The 15,730-nt window shown below is 54.3% G+C and overlaps 5 protein-coding genes across 5 annotated transcripts; 2 read left to right on the top strand and 3 right to left on the bottom strand.

Moving 5' to 3' along the window:
- Window positions 1-394: 394 nt before the first annotated feature.
- PpBr36_07828 (uncharacterized protein) lies at window positions 395-4,137 on the bottom strand (the record flags this gene model as incomplete). The annotated part of the gene is made up of 6 exons (XM_029894962.1): window positions 395-448; window positions 527-2,256; window positions 2,378-3,317; window positions 3,412-3,548; window positions 3,637-3,787; window positions 3,877-4,137. 6 exons carry the CDS (start codon window positions 4,135-4,137, stop codon window positions 395-397), a joined length of 3,273 nt encoding a protein of 1,090 aa, XP_029748912.1.
- A 787-nt stretch (window positions 4,138-4,924) lies between these two features.
- PpBr36_07827 (uncharacterized protein) lies at window positions 4,925-7,335 on the top strand (the record flags this gene model as incomplete). Its single annotated transcript, XM_029894961.1, has 3 exons — window positions 4,925-4,955; window positions 5,055-5,985; window positions 6,399-7,335. The coding sequence occupies 3 exons, from the start codon at window positions 4,925-4,927 to the stop codon at window positions 7,333-7,335; spliced, it is 1,899 nt and encodes a 632-aa protein (XP_029748915.1).
- Window positions 7,336-10,194: 2,859 nt separating this feature from the next.
- PpBr36_07826 (uncharacterized protein) lies at window positions 10,195-11,175 on the bottom strand (the record flags this gene model as incomplete). The annotated part of the gene is made up of 1 exon (XM_029894960.1): window positions 10,195-11,175. The coding sequence occupies one exon, from the start codon at window positions 11,173-11,175 to the stop codon at window positions 10,195-10,197; it is 981 nt and encodes a 326-aa protein (XP_029748916.1).
- A 1,052-nt stretch (window positions 11,176-12,227) lies between these two features.
- Window positions 12,228-13,061, top strand: PpBr36_07825 (uncharacterized protein; the record flags this gene model as incomplete). The annotated part of the gene is made up of 1 exon (XM_029894959.1): window positions 12,228-13,061. The coding sequence occupies one exon, from the start codon at window positions 12,228-12,230 to the stop codon at window positions 13,059-13,061; it is 834 nt and encodes a 277-aa protein (XP_029748913.1).
- Window positions 13,062-13,369: 308 nt separating this feature from the next.
- PpBr36_07824 (uncharacterized protein) lies at window positions 13,370-15,546 on the bottom strand (the record flags this gene model as incomplete). Its single annotated transcript, XM_029894958.1, has 2 exons — window positions 13,370-14,450; window positions 14,543-15,546. 2 exons carry the CDS (start codon window positions 15,544-15,546, stop codon window positions 13,370-13,372), a joined length of 2,085 nt encoding a protein of 694 aa, XP_029748914.1.
- Between the last annotated feature and the right edge of the window lie 184 nt (window positions 15,547-15,730).

The following is a 15,730-nucleotide window of genomic DNA, read 5'->3' as shown; positions in this document are numbered from 1 at the left end:
AAAAAAAAAAAAAAAAAAAAAAAAAAAAAAAAAAAAAAACGCCACCTTGTAAAAAAAAAGCAACACGCATGCTAATCCGTAACAAGAAATACGAGAAACCCGGTCATCTTTTGTCCCGGCCATCTTTATCTCGGCTGTCTTTTGGTGATTGTTCCAACAAGACTAAAAATGACAAAAGTATTACCCAGCTAACGTTACCCAAAAAGGGCTGTAGGAGGGATTCGAGAGGTGGAGGCTTGGCCGATTTGCAAGCGGTCCAGGTGGATCGGCATGATCTACTGTGTAGCGCTCATCAAGAAACCAAATTGTGGGCTCGTCAAACGTCTGATGCGACCCCGAAACCAAGGTTCACCCCAACACATGGAAACTGCGAGCTCGACTTGACGAGTCCCCTTTACTGTGTCAGTTTCTTGGTCGACTTGGCCGTGCCGATGTGAGTGTTGTGCACCTGAGTGGATGAGCGTTAGCAAAAATCCTAGCCAGCCTGACTGAGCTAGATTCATGGAAGAGTCAAGCAAGCGCTTACCTTGGTAGCGAACCTCAAACTCGTCACCGTCTCTTTCAGGTGTGCCTCGAGTGGGCTCACCATGACAAACATCAACGTCTTGCTGTTCCCGCCGAGCGAGAACTGCAAAAGATGCGTCAGTTTCGAGTTCCGGTAAGGTACGTGAGCCCCTGGTGAGGTGCCGCCCTTGCGGCCAAGCGCCTCGATGACGTCTCCGAGGCAGGAGAGCGACTTGTTGATGCTCTGCGTCTCGCGCATCCGGTCGCCCTCGGCCTGCGAGTGCTTGAGCCGCTCTGAACCGGCCAAGTCGACCAGATTCAACGTACCCTCGCACCGCTCGCCCGTCGCCGAGTTGGTGCCGACCAGCTTGAGCATAAAGACCGAGTGAGACCGCGACGAGCGCTCGTTGGCCTTGGTGGCTGCCACTGACCGGTTGCCCTGTGCCTCGCGCAGCATCGTCTCGACCTTCTCCGGTCGGTCCAGGTGAACCGTCTTGCAGTTAACAACCGTCGTCTGTTTCCGGACCTCGTCGTGTTGGATCGTCAACTTCTTCCTCTCGCGCTCCGAAGCCAGCAGGTCATGAAGCTCCTCGTTGTACACCTCGACGAAGCTACCCTCCATTGTATAAGTCCATGATTTCTGCTTGAGCTGCTCGATCGTCTCGTAGATCATGTTCGTCGCCCGAGGGATCATGCCGTCCGGGCTAGACATTGTGTACGTCTTACCCGACCCGGTCTGACCGTAGCAAAAGATACACACGTTGTAACCGTCCAGCGCGCTCTGCACGAGTTGCGATATCTCGCCAAATATCTCCTCGTTCTGCACGTTGGGTGCAAAGACCCTATCAAACTCGAATGGCATGACGCGTCGGGTTACTGTGCCCGTCGCGCTCCGCTCTTCGGTCTGAACGTCAATCTGCGCAGAGGTCTTGGAGTCGGGGAAGGCCAAGCCGGCCTCCTCGCCTTCTGAGCTATCCAGTATCGGCCTCACGCGACACATGACGCGGATGTTGCCCTTGAGTTCTTGATATTTGTTGAATAGAACTCTCCTCTCCGTCTCTTCTTTGATCAACTTTTGCTTGGCTTCCTCTGCCGCCTGGAGAGCTTCCTGTAGCCTGGATTCCATCTCGGTGTACGAGTCTGCCTGCTGCTGGTTGCTGGACTCCAAGAAGCGGATCTTCCCTTGCAGTTGTTGAATCTGAGCCTCGAGACCCAAGTTGGCCGTCTGCATCTCAACAGCCGCCTTTTGCACGCCTTCCTTGAGAGTCATCTCGCGATCAAGGTCACCTTTGAGGCGTTCAACCTGGGACCGCATCTCGTCATTTTCTCGTTCCTTTTCACGTAACAGTCGGCCAGCTTCTTGCTCCTTCGAACCAAGCTGAACGCGCATGTCCTCCCTCTCCCTGTCTAGGTCGATTCGTAACCTCTCGAATGCGGATCGCAAACTGTCGATTTCCGTATCCTTTTCTTGGAGAGCACGACCCATGACGCGCATCTGTTCGCGGTCTTCCACCATTCGGGCTTGTTCTATGGCAAACTGCTCCCTCTGCCTTTCGGCAGCCTCGCGAGCCTCCCGCTCGCCACGCTCGACTTCGTCACGTAGTTGTCGTCGGAGATTGTCCAGTTCGTGTCGGTGTTCCCTAATCTTGTCCTCTAAATCGAACTTGTGCGTCCTCCGCTCAGACTCGAGATCTAAAGTCAGTGTTTGGACCTGCTGGCGCAGGCCGAGAAGCTCGTTTTCCAGAGCAGTTGCTGATCACAGTTTGTCAGTATAGTGGAATGACAAGTGCCGGGTGAGACATCATCAATGGTTTCGACCCAGGGACGGCCAGGCCTTGGAGAATTCCAGAGCAAGGCGCACGCTCTAACCTACCTCTTTTGGTTGCAGATTCGATTTCGTGCTCCATAACCTTCTTCTCCGAGACCGTTTCCTTCATCACACTCTGCATTTCCTGCCATTGTGATTCAACCTTTTGCAACCTCTCGTCCACGTCCCATCCTGTATAGGCTCGTATGTTAGAATCCTTAGTCAAAAAAGGGGCCCGGGATTTGGAAGGAGAGCTGATCAGAAAGCAGTCTTCTTTCAGTTTGCTGATAGAGCGACTGAACCTGGCCGACAAGACCTCGAGCTCTGTTATGCCAGTGGGCCTCGGTGTCATAGGAGGCGGTGGCAGCATGGCACTTGACTCTGCCGCATCTTTCTTGGGTCCTGACAGTGCTGGGGAGGGAGGTTCACCAACAGCGCCGCGGCCTCCGGGGTTGTTGTTTCGGGGACGGAGTGTGATACTCTCAGGAAGCGCTTCGTTCAACGGCTCTAGCCGCGCCCGATCACTTTCCTGCAAAGCGGGGACCGCTTGGTCTCCCTTGCCATCGGTTGATATCATCTTGGCTGGCAGTAGAGGGTCTTCCATGTCGCGGAGACTCAAGTTCCGAATTCCTTTAGCGAGGCAGGTGAGAGAGCTTTCCCTCATCCTCTTGAGAGCATGCGTTCCAGCCAGTGACTGCAATGACTGAACACCCCGCACCCTCTTCCGCCTGGGGCTAGCTATGTTGAAGGGTTTTGTTGATTTCGGGGCACAGTGCTTCGTACCATTCTGTTTGGGCGGATCGTCCTCGTCGACGGTGGCATAGCTACCGAATGCTGTTGCCGGGCGCGGGCGGACAGTTCCTCGTGGGCCTCCATTGATCGATCTGGCGAAAGTCTGCGTCCTGCCGGCAGCAGATGGTGGCCGAGTACCTGGTCCGAGGCTGGTTCCAAAGTTGTTTCTGGTAGGTTGCCTGTTGACAGCGGGGGTGGCTGAAGGTAGGCGGTTCTGGTGAGGGTAGTTATGGTCAGCAACGATAAAGACTGTAGTCTATCCGCGGAACAGACGGTGTTGAGGCAGCGCAGAGCAAGTAAGCACATACTGCAGCTAGGCTAGCAATCGACGAGGCTTTAACATGTCGAGGAGCTGGGGTAGCGGCGACATTGGACTTGGCGCCGTAGCATTCGGCAGCGCGCTCAGCCAACGTCTTTCGCTGTTTTGTTTCTGGTTGTTGGGGCACTATTTGAGGACGAGATAGTATCAGATCAGTACTGGGTTCCTGTTGGCGCAAAGTCGCGATATCAAATGCTGATGTTGGCCCGCTCACGATAATCATCTCTTGTTTGTCGCTTGAGGTTGGAATGTCCTGCCAAAGGCAACATGGTGTTCTTAGCGGCGCGTGCGTTGTTTTGCGATTCGGATATGTCGTTCAATGCGCCGATCCTGGTCGGAGGGCGCAGGCCAGAGGGTCGCTGGGCCTGGAAATTTCAGCGTGTCAGTTGCTTGTTGGGGTTTGTTTGAATACCAGACCAAGACTGCTTCTTGATGACGCGGTGACTTGACGTACCGCATTCTCGACACTGCCATCCATACTGAGCGAGCGGAAGCGGGGGATGAGTTCACGTTGCAGCAAAAAGGTCGAGGCAAGGAGCAGTGCTCCCGAGGCGATGGGTGAAGAAGTCGTTGTGACGGACGATACGTGATGGAACGCGTTGAAGGCGGAGGGGTGGTGGAGGTGAGGGAAGAGGCGTGTATAAGGAGAAGAAGTAGGTTCGACCTCGTTGCTGCAGCGTCGTGTCTCTGAGCCCCCGGTGCAGGAGGATTTCATGGGGTGAGTTGAGCGGGTGTGGATGCGGGATTGGATCGGATTGGATTGCTATGGTGCTTCTTCACCAAGATTTCCCCCGTAGCGTGACTAGGCTGTAAGGTGCAACTCAAGCCCAGTTTCGATTTGCGGTGGATTAATGTTTATTTGTTGGTTGCGCCAGCAACTCGGACGCTGCTTCCAATCAGAAAAAGCTGCTGTGGATCCCAGCTGCAAGGCGATAAAAGGTGGGGCTCGAAGAACCACGCGAAATGTCAAATCCTCGACGCACAGACCATCATGTAAGTACTGGGACTTGTAAGTACCTTACGGCCTTACCGAGTACAAATGCAATGTACCGTACCACGTAAGCAGACGTTACCTTGGCAAGCTTGGTTAGCTAACAAAGCATGAACTCGCTCCATCGTCATCTTTCACATGCTTATTTGAGGGGTGTTTGGCCAATCTCACAACAGAAAAAAAAAAATAAAAAAAAAATTAAAGAACAGCGATGCGACTTACTGCAGGCAACGAACACTAGCAACAACAACCTTTTAACCCTCAAGATAGAAGTTTTACCGGCGGGATGCTACCTGATCTATGAAGGTGCAGGCCACCAATTTAGCAAACGATCGCAAGATAAGAATAAATCAAGATTTGGTGCACAGGCAGCGCGCACACAGTAAATCAGGTTCGCATCGCCAGCCTACCAAACCCCTCGATTGACATCGCCTCGGGTCTTTTTTCAAATCCGCCAACTCTCGAGACCAGCAGCAATCACCAAGCAGGCTTCAGTTCACACCTACCAAGTATGGAGAAGTTTTCCCAATTCCGGGACAGAGGTAAAAATATCATTTGCTAATTGATTTGTTCTTTCCAATTCTTTACCCGAGACGCCTACTCTGCAGCATTACAGGAGCTAACACAGTGTCCTTCCATAGGTTCCGGCATCTCCCCCTTCATGCCGATATCAACACCCTCGGGCAGTTTCCTTTGGGTGCTTGCCCATACCGGCATATTCCTTGTCCGCCTGCCTTTCTTCATCGCCTACATGGTAGTGTACTTTACCATTCTGCACTACCTCCCCTTCCCGTCCGGCGTCCGCAAGATCCTCCTCTGGATTACCATGGGCATACCGGGGATATGGTGGGTGGACCTCCAGCTCGACGGCGTCAAGCGCGGCAAGGTCTCGCAGCAGAGCGACAAGCTCCCCAAGGCGCCCTGCGTGATTGCGGCCAACTTCACCTCTCCGATCGATGCCCTCTACCTCGCCGCCGTCTTCAACCCCGTCTTCACCATCTCGTACCCGAGCTCCCGCAAGGTCCGCCACGTCGGCCTGCCGCGCATGTTCCTGCATGCCCTGGGCCGCAGCCAGTTGACGCAGAAGCCCGACCCCCGCTCGCTGACCGACGTCGCCGAGCTGCTGCGAAAGTACCCCGGTCGCATCGTCGTCGTCTTCCCCGAGTGCGGCACCACCAACGGCAGGGGGATCCTGCCTCTCGCCCCGAGCCTGGCCTCCGTTCCAGCAGACACGGGGATCTACCCAGTCAGCATCCGGTACACCGCGCCCGACATCACCACCCCGGTCCCCGGGCTCTGGGGCTCGTTCCTGTGGAAGCTGCTCAGTCGCCCCAGGCATTGCATTCGCGTGCGAATCGCAGAGGTACAGCACAATGGAGCCGCCGCGGTGATGAATGGATCGTCTTCAAACGATGGAACCGCAGATGCCGGCCCGAACGACCTCACACCCGAGGAGCATCAGACACTCGACAAGGTCGCCGAGGCCTTGGCGCGGCTGGGTCGGAACAAGAGGGTCGGGTTGACAGTGCAGGACAAAGCTGCGTTTGTTCAGCTGTGGAAAAAGTCGAAAGGGTGGTTTTGACTGCTTTGAGGCGGTTATTTCTTGGCATTAGCGTTCTATTATGCCATTTGCATAGGTACATATTAACCGAATTTTCGATTCATGCTAACAATCTGCTCTTCGCAATGGCACACATGCAGTGTGGAAGGCCTGCCTTTTGTGCTTGTCCTTGATTTCGAGTTGAAAGACCCCTGAAGAGAACAAAGTCTGAAAACAGGGACGGAACACGTGTAAATGTTTGTGAGGTCTCTAAACGTACCCGGATCAGACGGCATCTATCTATCGCCAACGTGAGCGGGGTTCGGATGGTTCATATGTCACTTCGTCAACGTCACATTCTCACTTTTCAGCAGCCCATATTGTTCTTTTGGTAAGCATAATTCTCAACTCCAACGACCACCTCGCTCATTACCACCCAAAACAGAAACACAATGGAAGGACAAACCATCATCGGCAACCCCTCGTCCACCTTCTGGCTCTTTGACGGAACTACCTACGACCTCACCCACCCAGACTCCCCCACAAACCCGTGCCCCTCACCTTCCACTTCCCTCCGCCTCCCGACAGCAACGGCCCCAATCCTCATCTCCCCGTCCAAAACCGCGCTCGTGATAGTCGACATGCAAAACTTCTTCCTCTCCCCGGCGCTGGGCCGCCCCGCCGCCCCAGACAGCCCAGGCAACCTCGCCGTGCGCAACCTGCTCGACCACGCCATCCCCTCCGCCCGGCGCGCCGGCATCCAGATCCTCTATCTGAACTGGGGCCTCACGGACGGCGACCTGGCCGCACTGCCCCCGGTGCTCTTCCGCGCTTTTGGCACGAGACGGGCCGACGACAGCAGCAGCGGCGGCGGCGGCGGCGAGGTCCTCTCCCCGCCCGGTCTTGGCGACGACATGGGCGCCATCACGCTCCCTGACCGCAGCACCGTGTCCGCGGGGAGGAAGCTGATGCGGGCGCAGTGGAACACGGCGCTGCACCCGCCGCTGCAGGCCTCGTACGACGAGTCGCAGGCCGGGCCGCTGCCGGACAGGCTGTTCCACAAGAACAGGATCTCGGGGTTCCAGTGCGGGCCGTACGGGACGGCCGCGCCGCCCATCTACGAGTTTCTGAGGGAGGAGGGGATCAAGACGCTGCTGCTTGCCGGCGTCAACACGGATCAGTGCGTGCTGGGGTCGCTGCAGGATGCGTGCAATGCCGGGTTCGACACGGTGCTGCTCAAAGACTGCGTGGGCACTACCAGCCCGGACTTTGCGAGGCTGATGGTCGAGTTCAACTGTCGGAAGACGTGGGGGTTCGTGGCCGAGGGGAAAGCGTTGACGGGTGCGGTTGATGAGATGCTGCGGGCGGGACGGGCGGGATGATTCCGAGACATGGGTTACCTACCTAGCTATTTGGCAGGTACCTTATTCATCAAGGACTTGCTGCACAGATTATCCACTCGGCATGTTTCATTCCTTCCCTGTAGCTCAGCAGCGCGCAGCGTCACTGAAACTACAGATTCTTCTATCAATCCAGACACAACTTGATAGATTGAGGAAGGCGGCGTAGAAAAACGTTGCTGGGGCACGTGGATACTGACAAGGCTAAAGCCGTCGCCCCAACCGAGGGCACAGGAAGGAGATTTCGATTCTGAGTTGGAGCATTAATATACTTCCTATATTTATATACACCATATAGAAACCCATATGGAACAAAAATGGCGATTATTTACAAAACGGGCCACCCGTTGCAAATCTCTGCGCAAACTGCGCAGTTTCAGCTACCCTTGCCGATGACGGAGAAGTTAACTTGGAGAGTAGAGGCGGTTCAACCGAGACGCCGCGTCTAGTGCCTGATGGTTCACCGTATGGTGAATGGGCCGAAATGCCCATTGTGGTCTTGAAGGTCTCAAGCCAGCATAATCATCTTTCCAGTGTTGCTAGGTTGACAGAAGTTCAGTCGGCGGCTTCACAGAACAGCCAATCTTGGAGTTTTCCGCTGTTTATTGTTGCATTCGACAAGCCCTCGGGACTGCCATGCTCCTACTCATGTCTTGCATCTGGATTGAGGCCCTGTGCATCTTGGAATATGCCATCCGATTAGCAAAGGCAGTGCGAGGGTGTTGGCGAGGTATATCTCCAAGTATCGACTCGGGCTATATTCTAGACCAGGAAGTCGGCGGCGACAGACGAGCTACTCGGTCTCTAGCCTTCTGCTCCCAGCTAGGGGGAAATTTCTGGTCAGGCCAGAAGTGCCAGAAGCGTATCAAGACCACTTGGAAGGGTATGGGGAAGTTACCTACAGCCGGCTTGTTGCTCCACGCCTCGGATTCGAACATTGTAACCGGAAGGGACTCTTCTACCAGGAACTGTTAGGGAGATAATCGGATTTGGGAGGACCATTAAGACTGAGCGAGGTCAAATCAATAGTGATTATATAAAAAAGAAAAAAAACCCCCCCGTATAGGAGAATACGAAACGCTTGGTAGCGGAGCAGCAATCCTGTAGCCACCTGCCCACCACCGCTGGATCAGTCGGTCGTCGCAGTCCAAGCCCTCAGCCTCTCGCGAGATCAGGATCTGCTTGAGCGGAACGATGCGTAGCAACTTCCCCAGCTTTCGAACATAGATCGTTCGATAGAGTCTCTCGCACACTCGCTCATGCCTTGTATTTGCCCCGTCTCAACCACTGCCAACCCACATAGGCCTAGCTGGCCACAGGAAGCCTGGTCTCCAAGGATATACGGACCAAGGAGGGCTCGGGTGACGACGACCCGCTCCCGCCAGAACAGCGAGAAACGTGCTGGATAAAGCCCACTGGCAGTAGCTGGGAGATGCTCAGGGAAAAGGTATAGTAAAAGCCTAGAGATGATTGACACCGCCAGGGCCAACGTGATGGCCGGAGTCGTTCTCGGGATAAGCTTGGTCCTCGTGCGCAGCATCCACCTACCTTTACTGCGTAGAAAAGGCGTGCCATATCATAACATTTTTTGTGCGTCTTTGACGTTGCCGACCAGAGAAGAGTTTATGAGTCTTCAGCGTGTCGGATGCTTCCTCATCGCTCAAGTAGCGCGAGTGTCGCCCGGCTAGCTCAATCGGTAGAGCGTGAGACTCTTAAGAATCTCCCGGTTCCACAACATCTCAAGGCTGGGAGTTCGACCCTCCCGTCGGGCTCAATTCCTGACTACGCATCTCTCTGTTTTTTTTTTTTTTTATGGAGCCCAAGAGCTTTCAGTGTCGTGCCGGGATTCGAATCCCCATCCAAGCCAATTTGGCACATTGTGCGCCCGGCTAGCTCAATCAGTAGGGCGTGAGCTTTCTACATCCAAGGATGATGCCTCCTCTGTGGTTCGTCTCAATCCTGGGATGTTGATATCCTCGAGCTTGAGCGATGGTGGGGTGCGGAACCCAATGGGCCGTGGAAAGAAACATTGGTTGTATCTGCAAGACTGGGTTTGTCTGTGAACTGTGAAATATTGAATGAATTCAGTGAAAGTAAGCTGGGAACAGTCTTTCGTCTCATACCTAACAAAAAAAAGAGATAGTTTAACAGTCGCATCACTTACTGGGATCATGCTAGGTGAGTCTCGCACTCCAGCTCGGCTGCCATTCAACGTCTTTCTTCAGCTTGTAAATTAACTAGCACTGTGAAGTTCTCGGCCTTGTCTTGTTGGCTTCGTCATGGCCAGTCATTGCGAGGCGCCGCCTCTACCAGCATCTACCAAGAGGTTTAAAGTTGGAAGAGCCAGGATCGACGTTGGCAGAGCATAAGAACCTATGCTTACGCAACCATCTCATACAATTCAAGAAACATATCCATGAGCAAAACCCTGTTTAAAACACAGTGTTATTCGTTAGCAGCAAAGTTTTTGCCAGTTTTAAGGCAGAAACATGTGGTTTTGTAGGTCATAAAAGAGTATGCTCGTAGAATCGGTTCCATGTTTGCTGGGGCTGTAGTTCATGATTGATAAAATATATCCATAGCGTGGTGGTGGTATCCAAAAACCCCTTAACGCCTACTCCATGTACCAGTCGTTAACGTCAAGAGGACATGCAGGCTTGCTTGCTAATTCTGACAATTTCCACAAAAAAAAAAATTAATATGTGAAAAAGACCCAAAGTCGATCCAAAAATAGCTTGCTACCTTCAGGCACGCAAGTAGAGGGACTTTTCGCGCAGTGACACAGAGTTCTGCGCCTGATTACGAGTGAAAGTTGCAACCGCGCTAAGGTGAAGGCGTGCATCATATGGCCTGCCAATCCATAGCATCGAACATGAACTGCCACTCCGCCTCCTCGTCCGCTTTGTTCTTCTCCTGGGGCGGCCATTCCTCGAAAGGCGCAGGGCGGTCCTCCATACCAGGTGTCGGCGTTTCCATCTCGTCGGCCCAGCTGAACTTGGGATACGCGGCGACAGAGGCGCGCGCCGCAGCAGCGGCAATGGCCTTGAGCTCATTGACGTAGTTTGTCGCCACGATACAGGCTTGATCGAGGCCACCGTAGATTGTCGTAAGGATGTTCTCCAAGTCGTAGCTCTCCAGCGGTAGGTTCGGCGCCTGACCCCTGTCAGCGTCGTCGGCGTTCTTCCACCTGTTCCTCAGATCCTTCGCTCTGCCGAGAGCTCGGCGCACATCGCCTTTTCCCAGCGCGCCGTGGAGGGGGTTTTCTGTGCTGTCCAGCGCCTCCAGGACGTTGGCGTGATACCTATGCTTGTACGGCCCGGTTCCATTAGAAGATGATGACGAAGACTCGTTGTGCTTGCCCGTGATGACAATGTTGAATACCGCCTGAAGATGCACCAGCGCTCGCTCCAGCAACATGTAGTATTCAAAAAAGTCCAGCTTGAACATCATGTCCGCGTCGGCAAAGTCGGCGCTCGTCGCATCCGTGGCCTGCCGATACCCCTGTGCCAAGAAGGGCAGCTTCCACTTCATCCGCCGCACTATGCGCAAGTATCGCGATAGCTCGGACTCGGCTCGCGGGGCCTCCTTTTGGCTGATCGTTAGGGGAATGACAGATGACGTCTTTGGGCCAGGAACTTGGATGCCCGAGTTCAGGGCCGGGAGGGGGCTCAGTGGTGGCGGAGGAGATTTGATCGGAGTGTCAACCACGGCAGAACGTAGGCTGTCTTTAGGTGGCGGCGGATAGCTGCTGGTTCGTGTGGCTGGCACAGAGCTCGATCTGGCGGAAGCCCAGCGGCTGTTAGACAGGCCTTTTGCTGCCATTGTTCTTGTGTACCCGTACTATCAATTGGATGGGTATTCGGTTTCCACACGGTACCAGTTAACTATGGGATAAGGTTCCTGTCTGTCTGCGTAGTCGAAATGCTGTCTCTTCTCGGAGGGGCGTTTCAGCTCTCGATTGTCAAGGGTGAGAGGGCTGGTCAATGCGATGTCATAGTTAAGACAGCTCTAGAGACATCAACAGGCCAGGACGGCAATAAACCAGAGACCACCGCGAACAGGACACAATAGGCAACGAACAGGTTCAAGGTATTTTCGGCATACTAATGCGCCATATTGAATATAATTCTATGACCAATGTTGGTTAAATCTGTCAGAGTCAGGCAAAGTAAAGCAATTAACAAACAAACAAGAGAGGGACAGTGAGGGGAACGCGTCAAGTCCGACAACGCTCGGCGCGTCGTTGTGGTGAGCAAAGGAGGTGGTGACTTTGGGAGGCTGGGGNNATGATTTGGGGATACACGCAATAGGAAGGTGGGGTAAGCCTCACTCACTTCAACGGCCAAGGCGTCAAACGGAGCCCCCCCTTCAGGCACGACGATCCCACTAGCAAGTCTGCATTAACAAGGGCCTACCATGCTGCAGAAGCTGACTCGACTTGGCTGGCTCGCTGGCTCCTCTTGATGAGGGGCCGAGGGCAAACAAGCCTAATGCCGGTTGACGGGAAGCCCCGGTCATCCTGTGTTGAAACTTATTCGATGCTGGACCCAGAGATATCGCGGGCCTCTTTGTCAAGATCTCAAGTCAATCTGGCATTACTGGTAAACGTTTGGATTTTTGCGAGGAACATTGAATACTGGATCACAGACTTCTTTGTGCACAATCTATCGTATGTTCTATTGAATTCTACTTTTCGAGTCGTGGTGACGGTCAGACTGAGTTCACTCAACACTCATCTCAACCAATTCCATCAAGAACCAAACTCAATCAACATCTTAACGTAAATCCCCACGTGGCCTTACCCCAAACAATACACCCACGCCTGCTTTACAAAAACACTACTGCAAGAAAGAAAACTTCCGAAACTCTCGGCAATGTGGGACGAGAACCCCTGTCTCATCGAGGAGCCACTGCCCGGAACGCCCGATGGAGCGCGCACACCACTGGTGCTGATGCACGACGGCGGCGGTACCGTCTTCAACTACCACTGCATCGACCCGCCGCTGGGCCGGCGGGTGCTCGGCATCGCCAACCCACACTTCAACACGGGCCGGTCCTGGCTGCCGGGTGGAATCCCCGAGATGGCTCGACACTACGTCCGGCTGCTGCGGGGCGCCTTTGACGAACTGTCCGGCGGCGCCGTCACCACCAAGAACGGCAGGAGGATCATCCTGGGCGGCTGGAGCCTGGGCGGCCTGCTCGCGCTCGAGATGGCCAGGGTGCTCCGGGGAGACCGCGCCTTCAGGGTCGTGGGCTTGGTCATGATCGACAGCGTGTGCCCGCTCACGTGGCTGCAGCCCTCGGGCGGCCGGGATATGCTCCCCATCCAGGCCGTGGCGTCGCAGCACCTCTTCACGCCCACCACCAAGCAGGAGACCAAGGACAAGGTCTCGCGCTGTTTTGCCGAGGCCTCCAACATGGTACTAAAGTGGGAGATGCCCGCTTGGGAGGAGCACAGCCCGCCACCGCCTGCTGTGCTCCTGAGGGCCGTCGAACCCGTCCCGATGAAGGATGGCGGCCTTGCGCGGGTCGATCTGGCGCGGCCGGATAAGAATTTGGAATGGGATCGGTACAGGAAGAACTTGTTCGTAAGGGTGTTCGATATACCGGGCCATCACTTCAACGTGTTTTCTGAAAAAAACGTCGAGCATTTATCTGCCGCTTTGAGAGAGGCCTGCGAAACTTTGGAGGAGATGCCTTTGCCATAAACAACAGCACCTTGTTGCAAAGGACCTTTTTTTTTTACCAAGTCATGAATCGATTATAGAGTAACGGGTTTCAGCATAAAGATGGATATTACCCAAGTTTTATATACTCCTAAACATAGAATAGAGGGGAAAACGGCTCGTTAGGCCAGGTATCAAAGTCATAACGGATCATAAGACATAATCGTCGTCGTCGTCGTCACCAACACCATAAAAGCATCAGCCAACATGAAAAAAATGCACAATAAAAAAACAGAATCACAGAGAGAGAAAAAGAAAAGAAAAAAAAAAAAAACCGTCAACATCTTTCATCAATGATCCCTCGCCGTGACAGCACCAACAGCAAGCGTCTCGATCCGACCGGAATACAGGCGCATCAGGTGCGCCGCGGGGTCTCCCCAGACGACGGTGCGCAGCTGCTGGTCCGTTACAATCTGTGCAACCACCCCCTCGTTCAGCCGTTCCTCTACCGTGCGACGGTCGCTGCAAGCCTTCTTAGCCCGCTTCGGGTCGCCCGACCGCAGGACCACGATCCTCCCTGCGTTGCTGAGTGTACTGGGTGGGAGCTTCCAGGTAGGTTTCGAGGACGACGTCTTCTTCTTGTCGGAAGATGAGGAAGACTTGCTGGATACGGATGCGGTGGATGACGAAGATCGCTTCTTGTCCTTGTCTGATTTGCTGCTACTACTACTGCTGCTGCTCTTTGACTTGCTACTATCCTTGTCTTTGCTTTTTGTGGGCGCAGCGGCAGCAAACAGCTCCAACAGACTCTTGACGTACGCCATGTCGGCCCGCGCCACGGGATCACCCTCATTTACGAAGCTCAGGAAAAGGCTTTTCTTGTCGGAGTCAAGAGGAGCCAAGGGCAGCAGGCTCACGGGTGGCGCGCCAAAGGTAACGCAGTGGATGCGGCGGAAACATCCTGCGAGGTTTGAGAGCTCCGAGCTCACGACTTGATTTTTCATGTGGGCGTACAGCAACGCCGCAATGGCCCCGCCGGCGCTGTGGCCTGTCAATAGTAGGGAGTATGTGCTGCGGCCGGGGTCCTCCTCCAGCAGCTTTCTGAGACGGGCGGCAACCGGGGCGATCATCTTGCGGGCAACGGACAGAAAACCGGCGTGGCAAAAGTTGCCCGGATCGTCGAGGAAGTCGAGGGGTGAGGTTGGCGCCGTGTTGAGGTTAACGGCCCAGTCCATGAAGGAGGCGCTGCCGCGAATGGCAAAGACGATGGTGTTCATGTGATCCATCGGAACCGACTTAATCACCATGGCTTTGGCTCCTGTACGCCAATCAGCATCGACATGTGTGTCCATTTCGGCGCCACGCGGGCGGGCGTAGACGCGCTCCGAGTACTGCGCTGCGAGGCAGAGAATTGGCCAGGTGGGCATGTAACTGTTGAGACAGTGTCAGTTGATAACGATACTTTCGTAAGATTGGTTCCGGATAGTGAAGACGGTATTCAAAAAGAGGATAACAAAACTCACAGCTTGAGGGAAGGCAGGTCCATTGGCAGCTTGGAGTTGGCGTACAGCTCTACTTTGGAAAAATAGTCACCCGAAATAACACTGGCTGCTATGGCTGTGGTCTGCCCCTTGGAATTCTTATCCGGTGAGCTCATTCGGCTAGACCGTTTTGATGTCTTATCCCCAGACTTGCTGCCGGGTCTGGCCATCTTCTTGGAAGCTACCTCCGTTTTGGCGACTGGCGGCGACCCAGCGCCTGGGGCCTGCGGGTTTATCATGAAGAGTTCTCGCTCATCACCTTTGCACTGATCCCCATCAATCAGGGTCAATACGCTGTTAAGGCTTTGGCCAAGCCGGTCGCACGCAGCGGCGCTCTGGTTGAGAAGCTGGGAGCCGTAGCCATGCCAAGCCGGAAGGCCATCATTAAGGTGGTGCGGCAGGTGGCGGACATGAAAGCTAGCGGGCAGGCATCCATTGGCCATGTCGACAACCGAGTTGCCGATGTTCACAACACTGTTTGCAGTGGCGCAGCCATAGGCCGGGCGGTGGACAGTAGGGAGTTGTTGGCCAAGATAGTATTGGTTCACCACAATCGGCTGCTGGTGATGGCCATGCTGGCGAGGATCTCCATACTGGTAGGATGATGGGGGATAGGATGTGACCCAACTCGATGGGATAGTGAGGCATGTAGTCCCTGCAGACGACCGAGGCCTAGCGGGGACGGACCCGGGAATTGGCAGTTGCTGGTGCCATTGAGGTTGAATTTGAGGTTGTGGTTGAGACTGAGGTGGAACGGGAGTGGCTGTCCGAAGATGGGAGGTTACTGGTGGCCGTGAAGCAGTCTGAGGTCGGGTTAGTTGAGGAGGAGCTCCCGGTGCCAATGTTGTAGGCACCATCGGCTTCCTCGTGTACGGAGGAGGAGGCGATTGTGCTGCTGATTTGAGTGATGGTTGTGCTGCTGATTTAAGTGATGGCTCCGTGTGGGCAGGAGCTTTTTTGCTCCTGTTCAAACCGAAGAAGCCCATGGTGGGCGAAGCTTAAACAGCCAAAGTCAACTTCCAGAGAGAGAGGACGACTTGGAGGTGTCTATGTTGTTAAGGTGCACTCCACTGGGCTATGTTGAAGCATGTAATCAGGCAAGATTGCATTAGATTATTCGCTGGGGAAAGGCCAAGCAACTAAAAGGACTTTCGCTCAATGTCCGCAAAC

This window comes from Pyricularia pennisetigena, chromosome 1, assembly GCF_004337985.1.
Source record: "Pyricularia pennisetigena strain Br36 chromosome 1, whole genome shotgun sequence".
Lineage (NCBI taxonomy): Eukaryota > Fungi > Ascomycota > Sordariomycetes > Magnaporthales > Pyriculariaceae > Pyricularia > Pyricularia pennisetigena.
The sequence above is the reverse complement of the archived record's forward strand: the minus strand, read 5'-3'. Positions and strand labels throughout refer to the sequence as shown.